The 15,637-nt window shown below is 39.6% G+C and overlaps 1 protein-coding gene across 2 annotated transcripts in view; it reads left to right on the top strand.

Moving 5' to 3' along the window:
• LOC133664535 (major histocompatibility complex class I-related gene protein-like) overlaps positions 1-15,392 on the top strand; it is a 30,179-nt gene extending 14,787 nt beyond the window's left edge. For both annotated transcript variants that reach the window (XM_062069238.1, XM_062069240.1), the window contains 9 exons: positions 1,142-1,534; positions 8,253-8,279; positions 9,427-9,693; positions 9,865-10,143; positions 10,331-10,639; positions 10,735-10,842; positions 10,941-10,958; positions 13,859-13,919; positions 14,074-15,392. In XM_062069238.1, the coding sequence (XP_061925222.1) occupies positions 1,142-1,534; positions 8,253-8,279; positions 9,427-9,693; positions 9,865-10,143; positions 10,331-10,639; positions 10,735-10,842; positions 10,941-10,958; positions 13,859-13,902 (1,445 nt within the window). In that variant the 3' untranslated portion in view covers positions 13,903-13,919; positions 14,074-15,392. The remainder of the gene's footprint in view (positions 1-1,141; positions 1,535-8,252; positions 8,280-9,426; positions 9,694-9,864; positions 10,144-10,330; positions 10,640-10,734; positions 10,843-10,940; positions 10,959-13,858; positions 13,920-14,073) is intronic.
• The last annotated feature ends 245 nt before the right edge of the window (positions 15,393-15,637 follow it).

Below are 15,637 nucleotides of genomic sequence, written 5' to 3' on the forward strand. Positions count from 1 at the left end.
GCACACGCATACGTCCACACGGAAGTAATACAAATAACGATTTTCAAAACAAAAGCAGCACCGTTGTATTGCACACTCGACATAGATACTTTTTAAAATGTATTTTGTAATTTATAATTGGCCTCACGCGGGCCTGACAGGGACGCACAAAGGGCCGGATGCGGCCCGCGGGCCGCAGAATGCCCAGGTCTGTCCTAGGATCATTGGGACATGCAAACTCCTCTACCATGATAAGGTGGCAGCTCAGAGAGGAGTATATATACGGTATATATATATATATATATATATATATATATATATATATATATATATATATATATATATATATATGTATATATATATGTATATATATATATATATATATATACATACATATATACTTTTTCTAAATTCATTTTGGCCAAAGGGGGCACATTTCAATTTCTTACATACACTTATTACATGTTGACTAGAGGAGAAGCACTTAAAATGTTTACACACTTGTTATTTCATATGTTGACCAGAAGGGGAGCACTTTTAAAACCGACACAGAGTCAATTTGAAAAATTCCTCCTTTTTGGGACCACCCTCATTTTGATAGATTTCACCACCAGGGGTGCAAATGAGACATTCTCTATTAGATGCGATGGTTTTCCGTATTGGGACCAGGATTTATGTCATCACTTGTTCACACCTCCTCATATGGAAGATAATTTTCCTTGTTGGTGTCTCAAGAAGGGTAGAAATACAAGAACAAATAAATGAATGCATACAGTGGAGTGCGGGGACCCCGAGAGGTAGTTGTAAGGTGTCCCCAGCTAAATGGCAGATAGTTAACAGCAATGGACCCTCACTGGGTCCATTTCTACACTCTCAGTTACATTAACATTGATATTATACATGTGGGCCAATAGATAGAAATGCTGTTAAATGTAACTTTTATGTGGCAAGATACTTTTGCAGTGTAGCTTGTAGTGTAGCTTGCTACAATTCTCTGAGGATAGCTTAGCTACATTTAATTGAGAGTAACTTGTAGCTTAGCTTACTACATTGTCCAGGTAGCTTGCCCATCACTGTCTATTTACCCTACCTCACATGTCAATAGTTTGAATACTGCAAAGTAAAATACAGTAACGCCTCATTTGTGTTTTATGTTCTGCAGACGTCCAGCAGGTGTCAGCAGAGAGTCAAGAAGAGATTCCCTCCAAGCAGCAGGAGTGGAGCTCCAGTGTGGGACAGAAGGAGCTACAGGCCCCCCCACACATTAAAGAGGAAGAGGAGGAACTGTGGGAGCAGCTTCAAAGGTTGGAGGAGGCTAATGATGAAGATGAAGCTCAGTCCTTACAGCTTCATCACAGTCAAAGTGAGGAGAACAGAGGGGCGGAGCTTGTAAGTCAACACATCACAGAAGCTGATGGAGAGCATTGTGAAGATATAAAGTCAGAACCAGACAGCATCTTTGCTCCACTGTCAGACATGGACCACATGATGTCAGACTCTTCTGATCACAGTGACCACATCCAAAAACCTCTGGAGAGTAAAAATGACTCTAAAGGTGATACGAGACATCACACTAACAACAAACACTTTGACTGCTCTGAATGTGGGAAATCATTTAGAAAGAAGAGTAATTTTACAGAACACATGAGAATACATACTGGAGAGAAACCTTTTACTTGCTCGGTTTGTAAGAAGAGTTTCTCCAGAAAGCTTGACATGACCGCACACATGAGAACACACACTGGAGAGAAACCTTTTACTTGCTCAGCTTGTGCTAAACGATTCAACACTAAGTATGAACTTGTTATACACATGAGAGCACATACTGGAGAGAAACCTTTTACCTGCTCTGTTTGTAAGAAGAGTTTCTCCAGAAAATATCATATGACCACACACATGAGAACACACACTGGAGAGAAACCTTTTTCTTGCTCAGCTTGTGTTAAAAGATTTAACACTAAGCCCGGAATTATATCACACATGAGAACACACACTGGAGAGAACCCTTTTCCGTGCTCGGTTTGTAAGAAGAGTTTCTCCACAAAGCAAAACATGACCACACACATGAGAACACACACTGGAGAGAAACCGTTTTTGTGATAAAACATTCAGGTTTAAGCAGCAGGTCAGTAGACACAAGTGTGTAAAAGTCATGGAAGCTGCAGGGATTTAAAAACATTTAAACAGTGATTGTGCTGAATGTAGTTTAAAAACACAGCATGTTTAATATGAATGTATATTTGATGTTGTATGTAGTGCTTCTCATCTTCTAGTCTTATATGTTGTCCTGTACTTACTTTTTAAGTTGTGTGCATGTATTGAATATTATATATAAGGTTACTATTTTATTTTCTCATCTTTGAAGAGAGGACATCTTATTATTTTCGTTTTTTTTTTTTCGTCTTTTATAAAATCACAAATTTTTTCAATTGCATGTTCCATCCATCCATTTTCTACCGCGTGTCCCTTATTGGGATCGCGGGGGTTGCTGGAGCCTATCTCAGCTGTATTCGGGCGGAAGGCGGGGTACACCCTGGACAAGTCGCCACCTCATCGCAGGGCCAACACAGATAGACAGACAACATTCACACTCACATTCACACACTAGGGCCCATTTAGTGTTGCCAATCAAACTATCCCCAGGTGCATGTCTTTGGAGGTGGGAGGGGCCTACCCCCAGGTGCATGTCTTTGGAAGTGGGAGGAAGCCGGAGTACCCAGACGGAACCCACACAGTCACGGGGAGAACATGCACACGCCACACAGAAAGATCCTGAGCCCGGGATTAAACTCAGGACTACTCAGGACCTTCGTATTGTGAGGCACATGCACTAACCCCTCTTCCACCGTGCTGCCTCTCAATTGCATGTTATTGATGCTATTATCCAATTAAAAGTATGAATGAATATAATGGTTAACAAAATGTGGACTCTGGTAGATTAGCAGCATTGTTACATCATGGATGTTAACTACTGCAAAACATCAACAAAGAAGAAAAAGGCTGAAGTTAGCAACACATCACTGAACTTTAGAGCCATCGTGAGTGGAGTTGCTTGTTTTTAAGATTTATGTTTCAGGTGTGTGTGTCTACTGTGGAAAGGGTTGTTGTCCCTTTGTGGATCCATTTGTTCACTTGCACACATACATCATCTTCATCATCATCATCATCAGACGTTACCGGCCCACTACTGGACGAAACCATAGCATTAATGTAAGCGTGACCTCATTATTCCTTGATAATAAAACTACAAATACAGATTTAAAAACGGACTCACCTTACCGCCTAAAGTCAGCTTTAAGGACTTCAACACAAAATGTATGCATCCTTTTAACGGCCACTGGGGGGCAGTAGAGGTAACTATTCCAGCAAGGTTTTACAAAGTGTTTTACAAGGTCTGACTCAAATTGCCTACCTGGTCTGTGTGACTACACTCTGGCAACCCATGTTGTCTGATATAGTCCTCAAACATACATGTTGCTACTGTAAAGGCACGCTGGAAAAGGTTGACATAGCGTGTAAAGTAGTCCCTAACCACAAGTACACACCTGTTGCCCTGAGATGTAACAGGTAAGTCATTAATATTCATAGCGGCAGATCCTATCATGTTGAAATGTACCATCTTTATCTTTCATGATGGTCACTGCGGTTAAGCGGCTTGGATCAAGCGTCCAGTAAATGTTTGGCTTTACCGTGTCTAATTTCACATTTCACTTTCCTTTTCTTGGATGCTTTGCCACCAGAAGATTCAGCCTCACACTTTTCTAGTCCTCCCACTTTTAGTACTTTGGCCACAGCGAGTCAATCACATTAATTGTTTCAGCTTTAGTTTTTACTTCCTGATCCAACCCTGGCTTGGAATGTAACCCTGGCTTGGAATCTAACCCATGCAAGGCAGAACTGCCAAATGTGAGTGACTATCACAAACAGAAATACAACTATAAAATGTGTGAAGTCAGCACAAAGCGTCAGATGGACAGAACAAATGTGTCAAGAGCCAAAGTCAAAGGTTTTCTTCTGCTTGGAGACGGCACATATCTAACATTAACATACACACCTTGATGACTTACCCACTAGATTTCTAAAGTCTGTGCTGAGCAGTTTGTCCTTCATCTAGTTAACGTCTCACTTCAGACTGGAACATTTCCAAAAGCCTTAAAGGGGCTGTTAGCAACATATACACAGATGTCTAGAGGGCGCTAACTTTACAGTTTATTTCACACAGCATATCCCTCCTTCTTTCAGCTTCTAGGCCGTAATGATGTAACTACATACGTACGTAACACATGCATTATCTTTGGGTGCTGTTAGCTAATAATAGCGATTTGGATAGTTAGCGTTAGCTGTCATTGAATGTAAATCCTATGTTAACAATAACATGATTGCAAATTGTTTGTTGCCTCTCTTGGACTGCTTTTGTACATGTGCACGCGTTCTATGCACGTACGTGTTGACCAGACAGGGTGAGTGACCGCCGTAAACACCAATCATTTCATACGGACTGGTAAACATTTTTATTATACAACCTTAGTAATTGTAAAAGTAATAGTCTTCATGCCACAGTGCTGAACAACGATCTGCCCATATCAAATATGCTATTTTTGGGCAAAGTCCTGAAAAAAGGTGTCTCCCAAAAGCTGCTGATTTTTATTCAGATCCGATACTGAGTAAAATCCTGGCCTGGTATCGGCAATACGGGTCTGATACTGATACTTTGCACAAATATACTTAATGAGTCTGGTAATGTTTAAAAAGTAGTGTATTTTAAGTGTTGCTGATCTTGGGGAATCATCTTCCAACGATATCAAGTCAGAGGGTGAAACAAATAATGGTGTTATTCTGCACTAAATGTATTATCTTGTCTATATTCAACTCCGTATGAAGTGTCTTCAAATAGTCTACATAAAAGGAAACATATACTTGCTGTTTTATAATACTGACTGACTCATTTTTACTTGCTGGATGTGCACGGCCGTGGGCGTGTCCCAAGGTGCCACAAGCCGAGCGCAAGGATGAGGGCGCATTGGAATGCGCCCTGGCCGTGACAGCCACACTGTGAACCCACACCAAACAAGAATGACAAACACATTTCGGGAGAACATCCGCACCGTAGCACAACATAAACACAACAGCACAAATACCCAGAAACCCTTGCAGCACTAACTCTTCCGGGACGCTTCAATATACACCCCCCACTACCCTTCACCCCCCCCCCCCCCACCTCAACCTCCTCATGCTCTCTCAGGGAGAGCATGTCCCAAATTCCAAGCTGCTGTTTTGAGGCATGTTAAAGAAAAGAATGCACTTTGTGACTTCAATAATAAATATGGCAGTGCCATGTTGGCACTTTTTTACATAACTTGAGTTGATTTATTTTGGAAAACCTTGTTACATTGTTTAATGCATCCAGCGGGGCATCACAACAAAATTAGGCATAATAATGTGTTCATTCCACCACTGTATATATCGGTATCGGTAATTAAGAGTTGGACAATATCGGAATATCGGAGAGCTTCTGTAACTGAGACAAATCTACATGTGTCACATGTTAGCCTGGTGAGAATGTTTCTTACCACCCAGCCACCAATGTATGTGACACGGTTGTCCGGTAAGGGACAGTTCTGAGGTGGTGTCGAGTTGGCATAGTCATGCTGGACAAGAACTGTTGGCACCACCTCAAAGGCATCTGGAATGCTGTCCTCCGAGTCCTTGGTCATAGGGAGGATCTTAGTGTTGTCTTGTGCTGTGGCATTTCCAGTTGTGCTGGGTTCAATGCCACAGTGTACAGCCAGCTTGGCCTAGATTGAGTGTTGTTGCAGCCTCCTGTTTATAATAAGAGAAGAGTACATCAATAAGATTGTGCATTAGCACCCTCATCTTACATTATTATTGACATATACATATATAGTTATTAATATTGTAATTATTGAAATGCCTCATGCCTATATAAAAGATGAAACAATGAAAATGTTTCTCTTCATTTCATATTGTCAACTATCAACACACAGCACATGATTTATGAAGGTAAACAAATGTAACCAACAATCCTTGATGTGATTAAATGAGTGAGTCAATAAAATATATCTTTGGTATCATTTTAAAGTTAAAAAAAGTTAAAGTCCCAACGATAGTCACACACACTTGGTGTAGTGCATTTGACCCATCCCCATGTTCACCGCCTGGGAGGTGAGGGGAGCAGTGAGCAGCATTGGTGGCGGCGCTCGGGAATCATTTTGGTGATTTAACCCCCAATTCCAACCCTTGATGCTGAGGAAATGCCATTTTTATAGTTTTTGGTATAATTCAGCCGGGGTTTGAACTCATAACCTTCCAGTCTCAGGGCAGACACTCTAACCACAAGGCCACTAAGCAGGTCTTATAGACCCGTTTACTGCACACCAAATCTGATTATTTTTATGCCCTCAAGTGACAAAGATCCAAACATTCCAAAGTCCTTCAAATCTGATCTTTTGGCATCAAATTCAGGCCACATCAAGTCGTAGTCCTGATTCCATGAATTTACCATGAATTGATTTACGTGGACCCCGACTTAAACAAGTTGAAAAACGTATTTGGGTGTTACCATTTAGTGGTCAATTGTACGGAATATGTACTGTACTGTGCAATATACTAATAAAAGTTTCAATCAATCAATCAAATTCCGATATTTAAGTGTGACTTCAGTCTAAACGCAATGGGACCTGAATGTGACTTTCTCATCAGCTTTGGGTGAGCTACGTCATTGGTGTGTGCCGTAAAAGACTCAGTCGCCAGCAGAAGTGGACACCTCCCGCCACCTGAACAGTTTTTCCCCTCGGCCATCAGGCAAATGAACAATAACTCCTAACAGTAGCTCCTTGAATTCCTTCTAAGTCCATAACAAGATCTGATAGCTCAGTTACAGCTCTTTTTATTACCAAATATGTGTTATATGTGTTTTATGGTGCACCATTGCACCAAGAAAAATTCCTAGTTTGTGAACCCGTTCTCAAACAATGGCAATAAAACTATTCTGATTCTGATTCTGATTCCGATTCTGATTCTATTTCAACCACAACATCCGCTTTTGGTGAGCAAAGTCTATTTAAGACCACCAAATTTTCGGTGCATCACGTGTACTTGTCAGTAGTGCACACATAATAGGCTATATGTAATATATATATTTATTTGTATATAGTATTTACTTTGATTCCAAAGAAATAACAATTGTTGAAGGACCGGAATTCACTCTGTGGCGAGTAGAAAAATAAAGCTCCTGTAGATCCACGCTGATGTCCGTGTCTCCTCTACTTAACAGCCATTAAAAGATGACAAATATATTACACTATATACATCCATTCATACATTATATTACTTGACTTTACTTTCACCTAAAAAACATTCATTTTAAAGGTGTTGCGACTTGTATTTTATTTTGTGGTAGTAGCGACTTCCTCCCGGTCAACTTCACAGACAAAATATGAACTTCACACATAAAAACAACAGCAGAAATGAATTGTAGATGAGACTAATATTCGTAGCAGGAACTCAACTGCAAACAAACTTATCCTTTTCCTCATTAGCGTCACGATCTCAGCAGCAGGAATAAATCCAACTTAGTCTTTCAGGATGAATGTTTAATTAGTGGAGCCCTCAGATGTAAAGACTTTGGTGCATCTAATGGTGTCTTCTCTAAATCCTTGTGAGTGTCAAATGAAGTGAGGTCAGTAACGTCTTGCTGATGACAAATGATTTCAATCTTTAAAAACTATATTTTTATTAAGAGTGTAAAAATCCACCCCATCCCATTTGAAATACATTTTGTAATGATGGCTTTTATATTTGCTGCTAAACCTTTCTGCACAGATTCAGGTAAATAAACAGAAGCCTAATGGGACTCTAGACCATGGTCTGAAACCCGGAAGTGGCCAATTGTTCCTATAAAGTTTGTTTGTGTATTATAATAAAGCTGCTTCAGAAAACATGACGTCACCCTCGCTAGATTGACTTTTATTCTTGTAATGATGACGGGACTTTTATTTTGTTAATATTCACGTGTTAGCTGCAGTGGATGAACTGCGTTGCTGTCAAATATTTGTCTCCTCCTCCAGAAACTTCTTTCAAGTCACGTGATTTTATAGAAGCTCGTTTCTGTTTTGGCGTCCATTTCATGTTTACTCGTCAAGCAAGTTGTCGTCGCCTTGTTTTTCTCTGACGATTAAAACTACAAACTTTTTTTTATTGACTTGTGCACTTGTGACATTTAATGATGAACTTGCTTTTCTTCTTTCTCCTAGTTGTACAAACACACAGCGTGACGCCTGGTAAGTCCACTTACTTTACAACTTTATACACCTCATTCCTACATGCTCATTTCATCCTAAATACTTCTTCTCATTATTATCTTCTCTTTTCACCAACATCAATCAGTGAATAGTTTGCATCTTCATTTGTTGCTCAAACATTTCATGAGTCAAACTTGTTCAAGTTGTCTCACTTTAGCAGCAAAATACATCAAACTTTTTACTTGAGCATTTCCGGAAACGTTGGTTTCACTTTTAAATAGGAAAATAACAATAATTAATCCAGGAAACAATCAGTAGTATCAGTTATAAGATGAGATGTAGATCAGGATAATTTAATGCACACAAAAATTACTCTATTGTTGGGAATTATTCTGAAATAATGGATATAATTGACCCCCAAAGGGACAAGCGGTAGAAAAATGGATGGATGGATTATTGTTTATTGTTTATTGTTTATTGAGGATCCCCATTAGCCGACACACAAACGCCAGGCTAGTCTTCCTGGGGTCCTTTTCAAAAGTTCAAAGTAAAATAATAATACACAGATCCAGTTACAAATAAAATAAAGGAAAAATAAAAATAAAATTCTCCAAATAATGAAATAAAATAAGAGTACACAGATCCAGTTACAGAACATACGCACATCCAGTTACAATAAAAGAAAGGAAAAAGGGAAAGAGAAAAAAAAAAGTTGTCAAACTGATAACATGAAAGATGAACTCTTAAGTGTAAAAAGTGACTTTACATGTTTCTTAAATGCTTTTTTACTGTGAATAGTCCTAATATGTAAATAAAGAGTATTCTAATGTTGTTGTTGCATTCCATTGTAAACATTCCATAAGGCGCTGCTATATTTCCATGCTTTGGCAGTGACATCACTAGTTTGAACTTCCCCTCACCTAGAAAAACTACTTGTACTTCTCTGCTAGCAATAATGTCATATATTTATTTGACACTTACACTTGTAGAAGGAAATAAGTCAAGTTATTCATGTGTGTGGTCTTAAAGTGAGGTATAAATATGAAATATTAGAAGAGGAAGTGATTGTTTAGTGTGAGAAGCAGCAGTGTTTGAAGTTGAAATGAAGACAGCATAATTTCAAACAGGAATTGTTCAACATGAAACTAAACAATCAAATGTTCTTTTTCTGCCTTTTGTCTTTCAGTGATTCATTCACTCAAGTATTTCACCACTGCATCCTCTCAAGTTCCAAACTTCCCAGAGTTTGTGAGTGTTGGTTATGTTGATGAAGTTGAGATTAGTTACTATGACAGCAACATCAGGAAAGCAGAATCCAAACAGGACTGGATGAACAAAATCACAGCAGAGGATCCAAACTACTGGCAGATAGAAACAGAGAACAATGTTGTTTATGAACATGACTTCAAAGACAACATTGAAAAAGCCATGAAGCGTTTCAACCAAACTGGAGGTTTGTTTATGTTGAACTTTCTACTATTCTAATATATTTGATATTTTTATACTGTATTAACAACACACATTACTGCACTGATATACCTTGTCTCTGTCCATCCCATAATAACCTACAACAAAGACATGTGTGTTAGTTTCACTCTGCTTTACAACACTTTGTGTCTCTCAGGTGTTCACACTTTCCAGGTGATGTCAGGATGTGAATGGAATGATGAGACTGATGAGGTTAAAGGCTGGAGGCAGATCAGTTATGATGGAGAAGATTTCATATCGTTGGACATGAAGACATGGACATGGACTGCAGCAAAACCACAAGCTTTCCCCTCCAAACTCAAGTGGGACCAAGAAATACTTAGACTAGACCACAATAAGTATTATTACACTGAGGAATGTCCTTCTTACTTGAAGAAGTATGTGGAGTATGGGAAGAAGGTCCTAATGAGAACAGGTAGAAGCACACCTTGTACTTTCACCTTTTAACATGTTAGCACTCCCCCTATAGGAACATTACTGACATTACACGTTATACTCTTTTCTCTTCACCTCCTCTTTTCTCCATCTTTGCCTATATTCTCTCCGTTGACCTCCATCTTCTCTCCACGTCATCCTCCATGCACACGTCACTTCCTGGGCAGAGCTTCCAGAGGTGTTCCTCCTCCAGAAGACGCCGTCCTCTCCGGTCACCTGCATGGCGACAGGTTTCTACCCCGACCTAGCCGACCTGTTTTGGAGGAAAGACGGCGAGCAGATCTTGGAGGACGTGGAACACGGAGAGCTGCTCCCCAACCACGACGGAACCTTCCAGATGTCGGTGGAGCTGAAAGTGGAGGTGACGGCCGAGGTGGAGGGCAAGTACGAATGTGTGTTCCAGCTGTCTGGCGTCAAGGAGGACCTGGTCACCAAGCTGGAGAGAAGAAGCATCCTGAGCAACGCAAGCCATGAAGGTGAGATGTTGAATAGTGTCAATGTAACCACCTGATGTTCCTTCATGGGACTTATGAAGCAGCTGTCAAACAAATCAATCATACCATACCAACAGGCAACGTGAGCGTCACTGCCACGCTGGCGGTCCTCGCTGTGGTGGTCCTCCTGGCGGCCGCCATCATCATCATCATCTTCATCATCAAGCGTCGCCCAAGCAGACAAGGTGAGGGACACAAATGTTTCCTCTTTCAGGAAGACGCGGAAAAGTCTCTGCCGTCATTCATGAGATGTGAATTTCACCTGCTTTCTCTTTCATTTCAGCCCAATACGATCCAGCTGGTAAGTAAATCATCTTCTCTTTCTTGGAAAGCATAACAATAAACAAAGCAGTGGTGAAGCATCACTCACACACTTTGTAAGTTTACCCCCACAAAGATTGAAGTTATTCATATAATTTATTACATATTCATCTTTGTTATGTCAGGTATATTCAATATAATATTGACTTTCTGCTTCTGTTACCATCAACATTCTGGATTGTTGCTATCTTTGTAAGGGTCAACTTGCAAACTTCCTGTTTTAAGGTGTGATGTAGACACGTGTTACAGGAAAATAAAAGCTTCCCTCCATTAGGAGTAGCTTGATACTGGTGTAAGCGCACGCAATAGAAAGTATCACAGACAACTTTTGATGAGTCGTCATGATAATGAACATTAAGGGCCTGATCTACTAAAGGTTTGTGTATTAAAATATGTGCAAACCTGGGGCCGTACTTATCAAGCTTCTTAGAGTGCCATTTTACACTTAAGTCCTGAGAATTTGCGAAATTTAGTCCTACTCTCAAACTTAAGAATAAAAGCTTTTTATCAACGTTCTTAAGTCTAAGAATCACTCCTACTCTCCACGATATTTAAGAGACCTTCAGAGGTGTCTTAAGTGGTTAGGAGTTGCCAGCAGGGGATGGCACTGAGGCGAGAGAGACGTGCGCGAACGTTCAGGGAACGGAACAATGTTGGGTTTTTTTTGATGACGAGCAGCTGATCAAACGGTATCGTTTAGACAGAGCGGATATTATTTTTGTCACAGATTTAATACTTTTCGATTCCTTGTTGATTTCTGCATGTGTCTGCAGTGGGCTAGTATATATAGAGCCACCCACACCAGTTTCAAATTAGTTGCCTAATTAATGAATTGGAAAGAAAATGTTATGACAGTAGCGTATGTGTGTGGCCGTGAGGTGAGTGACGTCAGTGAGTGTGTGGGCGATAAAAGAGAGGGAGCGGTAGCGTGAGTGCCGGCGGGGACTAGTTTGTTTTGTATTATTTTGTAGTTTATTGTCAAAATATACACTCCCATTGTCCACTTAAATATTTCCAAGATATTTCTTTATTCTTAGACAACGGATTCCCTTCCGTGATTGGTCATTTCTATGGACACAGAAATGACGTCACCTAAAATTCCGTTTACGGCACATAGTAATGTCGTAATTCAGCTCTGAGTGTGACACTTAAGATTCAGTCCTACACTTCGCTGAAAGTGTGAGTAAGACGCTTGATAACTAACTTTTAAGTGCAGCTTTCAGCGAAGAATTTATTTACTCTTAAGTCAACTCTTAGCAGACTTCTTAGGAGTAATTCTAAGAAGCTTGATAAGTACGGCCCCTGATCTACAGTGTGCAGAGTCTCTGAAATGAGCAAAATAGAGAACACAATCCATTTAGCGTGTGTGTCTTCATGTATGTGCAGAATATATGCTGATTATCAATCCCCCACAATAGTAGGAGGAGGAGATACAAATGTAACTAAATGAGGCAATTCCTGAAGGAATTGTGTGTGAATGCTCCAATGCTGAAGTTGAACTGAAATGCTGACAGAATGTAGTATGAATGTAAGAATAGTTTGAATGTTGGAATGGTTTGAATGTTGAAGAGTTTGAATTCCCAGGAAAACCGGGATTTGGTTTGAAACTTGGGAAAGTGTTAGTTTGAATGCCCAGGATGAGAGGAATGTGTTAATGTTGGAATGCTTTGAATAGATTGAAAAATATGGGAATTGTGCAACTTGGAAAAATGTCCCATTCATTTCAATGGGAACTTCCTGGAAAATTGGGAATTTTTGGGAAATGATTAGGAGCATGAATGTCCTGAATGAGCTGAATGTGTTGGTGTTGGAATTGTTTGAATAGGGCAAGAAATATTGAAGTAGTAAATGGTATCAGGGAATTTTGGGAAAATTTGCTTTTTTTTGTTGAAAATGGTAAAAAACGTGAATGGTTTGAATGAGTTGAAATGGTTGGTGTTAGAATTTTTCAAATCGGTGGAGAAATGTTGAAATAGTAACATGTTGAATTGAGAAATAGTATTCCTGGAATTAGTTTTTTGTCCTGATTAAGAGGAATGTTTTGACAGTAGAATGGTTGAAATGCGTTGAAAAATGTGAAAGGAGTAGTCGCCAGAAAAAAGGGTGGAAATGGGGCTTTGGAAAACCAGGAATTGTGGAAAATCCTGGAATTTTTTTAAATTTGGGAAATTTGAATTTCCAGGATGGTGGAATGTGTTGAAGGTGGAATGGTTTCAATAGGTAGAAAAATGTGGAAACGGTGGAAGTTTGAAAAATGGCCAATTCATTTGGAATGGGAAAAATGTCCTGGAAAACCTGGAATTCTGGAAAATCTGGGAATTTTTGGAATTTGTCAAGGGAAAGCCCGCGATTCTCGAATAGGCTGAACAGTTTGAAGTTGGAACGCTTTGAATCGGGTGAAAAATACGGAACGTAGAACGCGGCAAAATGTTAACCAGAAGAAGAAGTTGAATAATAAATCGATGAATTTTGGTGTAGAAAAGCACATGTGTGAATGTTTGGAGCATTCACACAATTATTTAGCATCTCACACAGAACAGACTCAAGAATAAAGATGAAGAAGGCAGCTAAAGAGAAGAAGATGAAATGGGCTTGGTGAAAGGAAACGGAGGCATGGCACTAATGGGACACTTACCTGACTAAGACACTGGAGGGCTGCTTGCACATGAGCCTTGAAGCCAAGCTGAACCTGTTTGGAGACTTAGTCTTAGACTAGTCAGGAAGTAGAAGAGCAGAATTCTGCTTCTGATTGAATTGACAGCTGAAAAGATGTGATATGAGTGAAGATGCACCTTCTGGATGGACTTCCTTCACCAGAGTGAGGTGTTGGCTTAGCATGAGCAGCGTAACCAGCTCACGGTGCCTTTTGTGCTCCCACAGCTGGTGACGCTGGTAACGAGCTCTCAGAGAGACGTGAAGGCTGAAGGCTGAGTGAGACACAGTGAGGACTTTTCTTTTTCATGCACCTCCAAATGTTCTTCTGACTTTGTGTGAAGATGATGTTCAACTTGGCTCTCACTCTGCCACATGCTAACATCTGCACTTGGATTCACCTGCTTTTGTTGGGAATGTGCTGAGTCATCTTCTTCCTCCAGGATGCTTTGTGCACTGGAACACAGAGAGATGTCTCCATCGCTGAGGGACCTCATCACACTTGGACATTTATGCACTAATTGCTCCTCATCTCATCCATCATGTCTTCTTTGGCTCTTTATGGCTGAGAAAATCTGCATTTTTCAACAATATTTTGCCAGTCAATCATGTTGATGTTGATCTTTGTGTCCATGTAGTTGTGATGTCATCATTTGGAGCTCATGTGTCATCACATTGACAAGGATTTCTTCTTTCCTTTTCAAACCAATAGACAGCTGCTTATCAGTGAATATCACCTTGTGTCACATGTCAGCATTATTTTCACTAATATTTGGGAACAATAGTACAATTTTTAAGTACTTTTGTAGGTTAAATTAACAATAATTTTTTGATGTAACATTTAAAAATGTTGTCCAGTTTTTATATCTTGTTATCTGATGACATTAAGCTCTTTTGCAATGCAGTTGCACTTCCAAGACCATTAGATGGCAGCACTGTATAACTATTTATGCTATGTTGTCAAACTAAAAAGTAGCTTTTTTCCAGGAAGATGAATTTGTTAGGTTGCGCCCTACAAAGTGTCAATACTGTAAGTATTGTCCTCATTACACAAAACTGTAAAATTCCAACTATAATCTTAGTTGTCGTTTCCTTTACCAAATTCCAAGGTGTTGAAATCGTCATGTAAAATCGCCCATGCTAATAGTAGCCTGTCTATGGCAAATCCTATGTAAATTAGCAATAAGCTAGCGCATTTTGAAAGAGTGTAGCCTTACTTTACGTTTGAGCGTTTTTTTTATGAAGCACACTTTGTTGGTGTTGAAAATGTCAAGGTGACTTAGAGGGAGATTGGCTGAGTCCGGCCTCAGTGCTGCTTGAGTGATTGTTTACATGAGCCCGTGTTTAGTCTGAAAGCAGACATGACCAGTCTGAAACCGGACATGACGTCACATGCAACAAAGGTATCCAACTATGGCACCGTTTGATTTTACGTAAATTGATAGTACCGAGGGAATTCGGTCATTACCTACAAAAGTAGTGAATTGGGTAGCCAACCTACCAGTTAGTGTGACGGAGGGGGACAGTGACACAACATTTATGACAAAGCGTTGCAAAATTATATTTTTTGAAAATATTTGCTGTTTTTTCCGTTCCTTTTTGCATAGTCATATTTTTGCTTGATTGCCAAACATGGCGAGGATGTCATTTGGGAAGTAAACAAGGTAGGCCGTTCATATACTCTTGATATTCAGTGTTTTATGTGTACTATGTTTCATGTACATTCTGGCTGTTTTATTCAGTAAAAACTTGTCAAATACAATTCTGTGTTGGAGGTGCTTTGTCATTACACACATGATAACACTTTTAGCTTGCAGTCATGCAAAACAAGTATTAAATGATCTTTACCATGTCCGAAAAGTCAAAATCAAAAATATTTAGTCAAATGTCAACAGAATGAATGAATGACAGAGCTCTTTATTAAAATACAATATTTAATGGAAATCACAGTAAAATTAAGAGAATCAAATAACATAATTCACCTGTTCTTCTGTTGATGCTAGTAGT

Source organism: Entelurus aequoreus, linkage group LG14, assembly GCF_033978785.1.
Source record: "Entelurus aequoreus isolate RoL-2023_Sb linkage group LG14, RoL_Eaeq_v1.1, whole genome shotgun sequence".
NCBI classification, from domain to species: Eukaryota; Metazoa; Chordata; class Actinopteri; order Syngnathiformes; family Syngnathidae; genus Entelurus; species Entelurus aequoreus.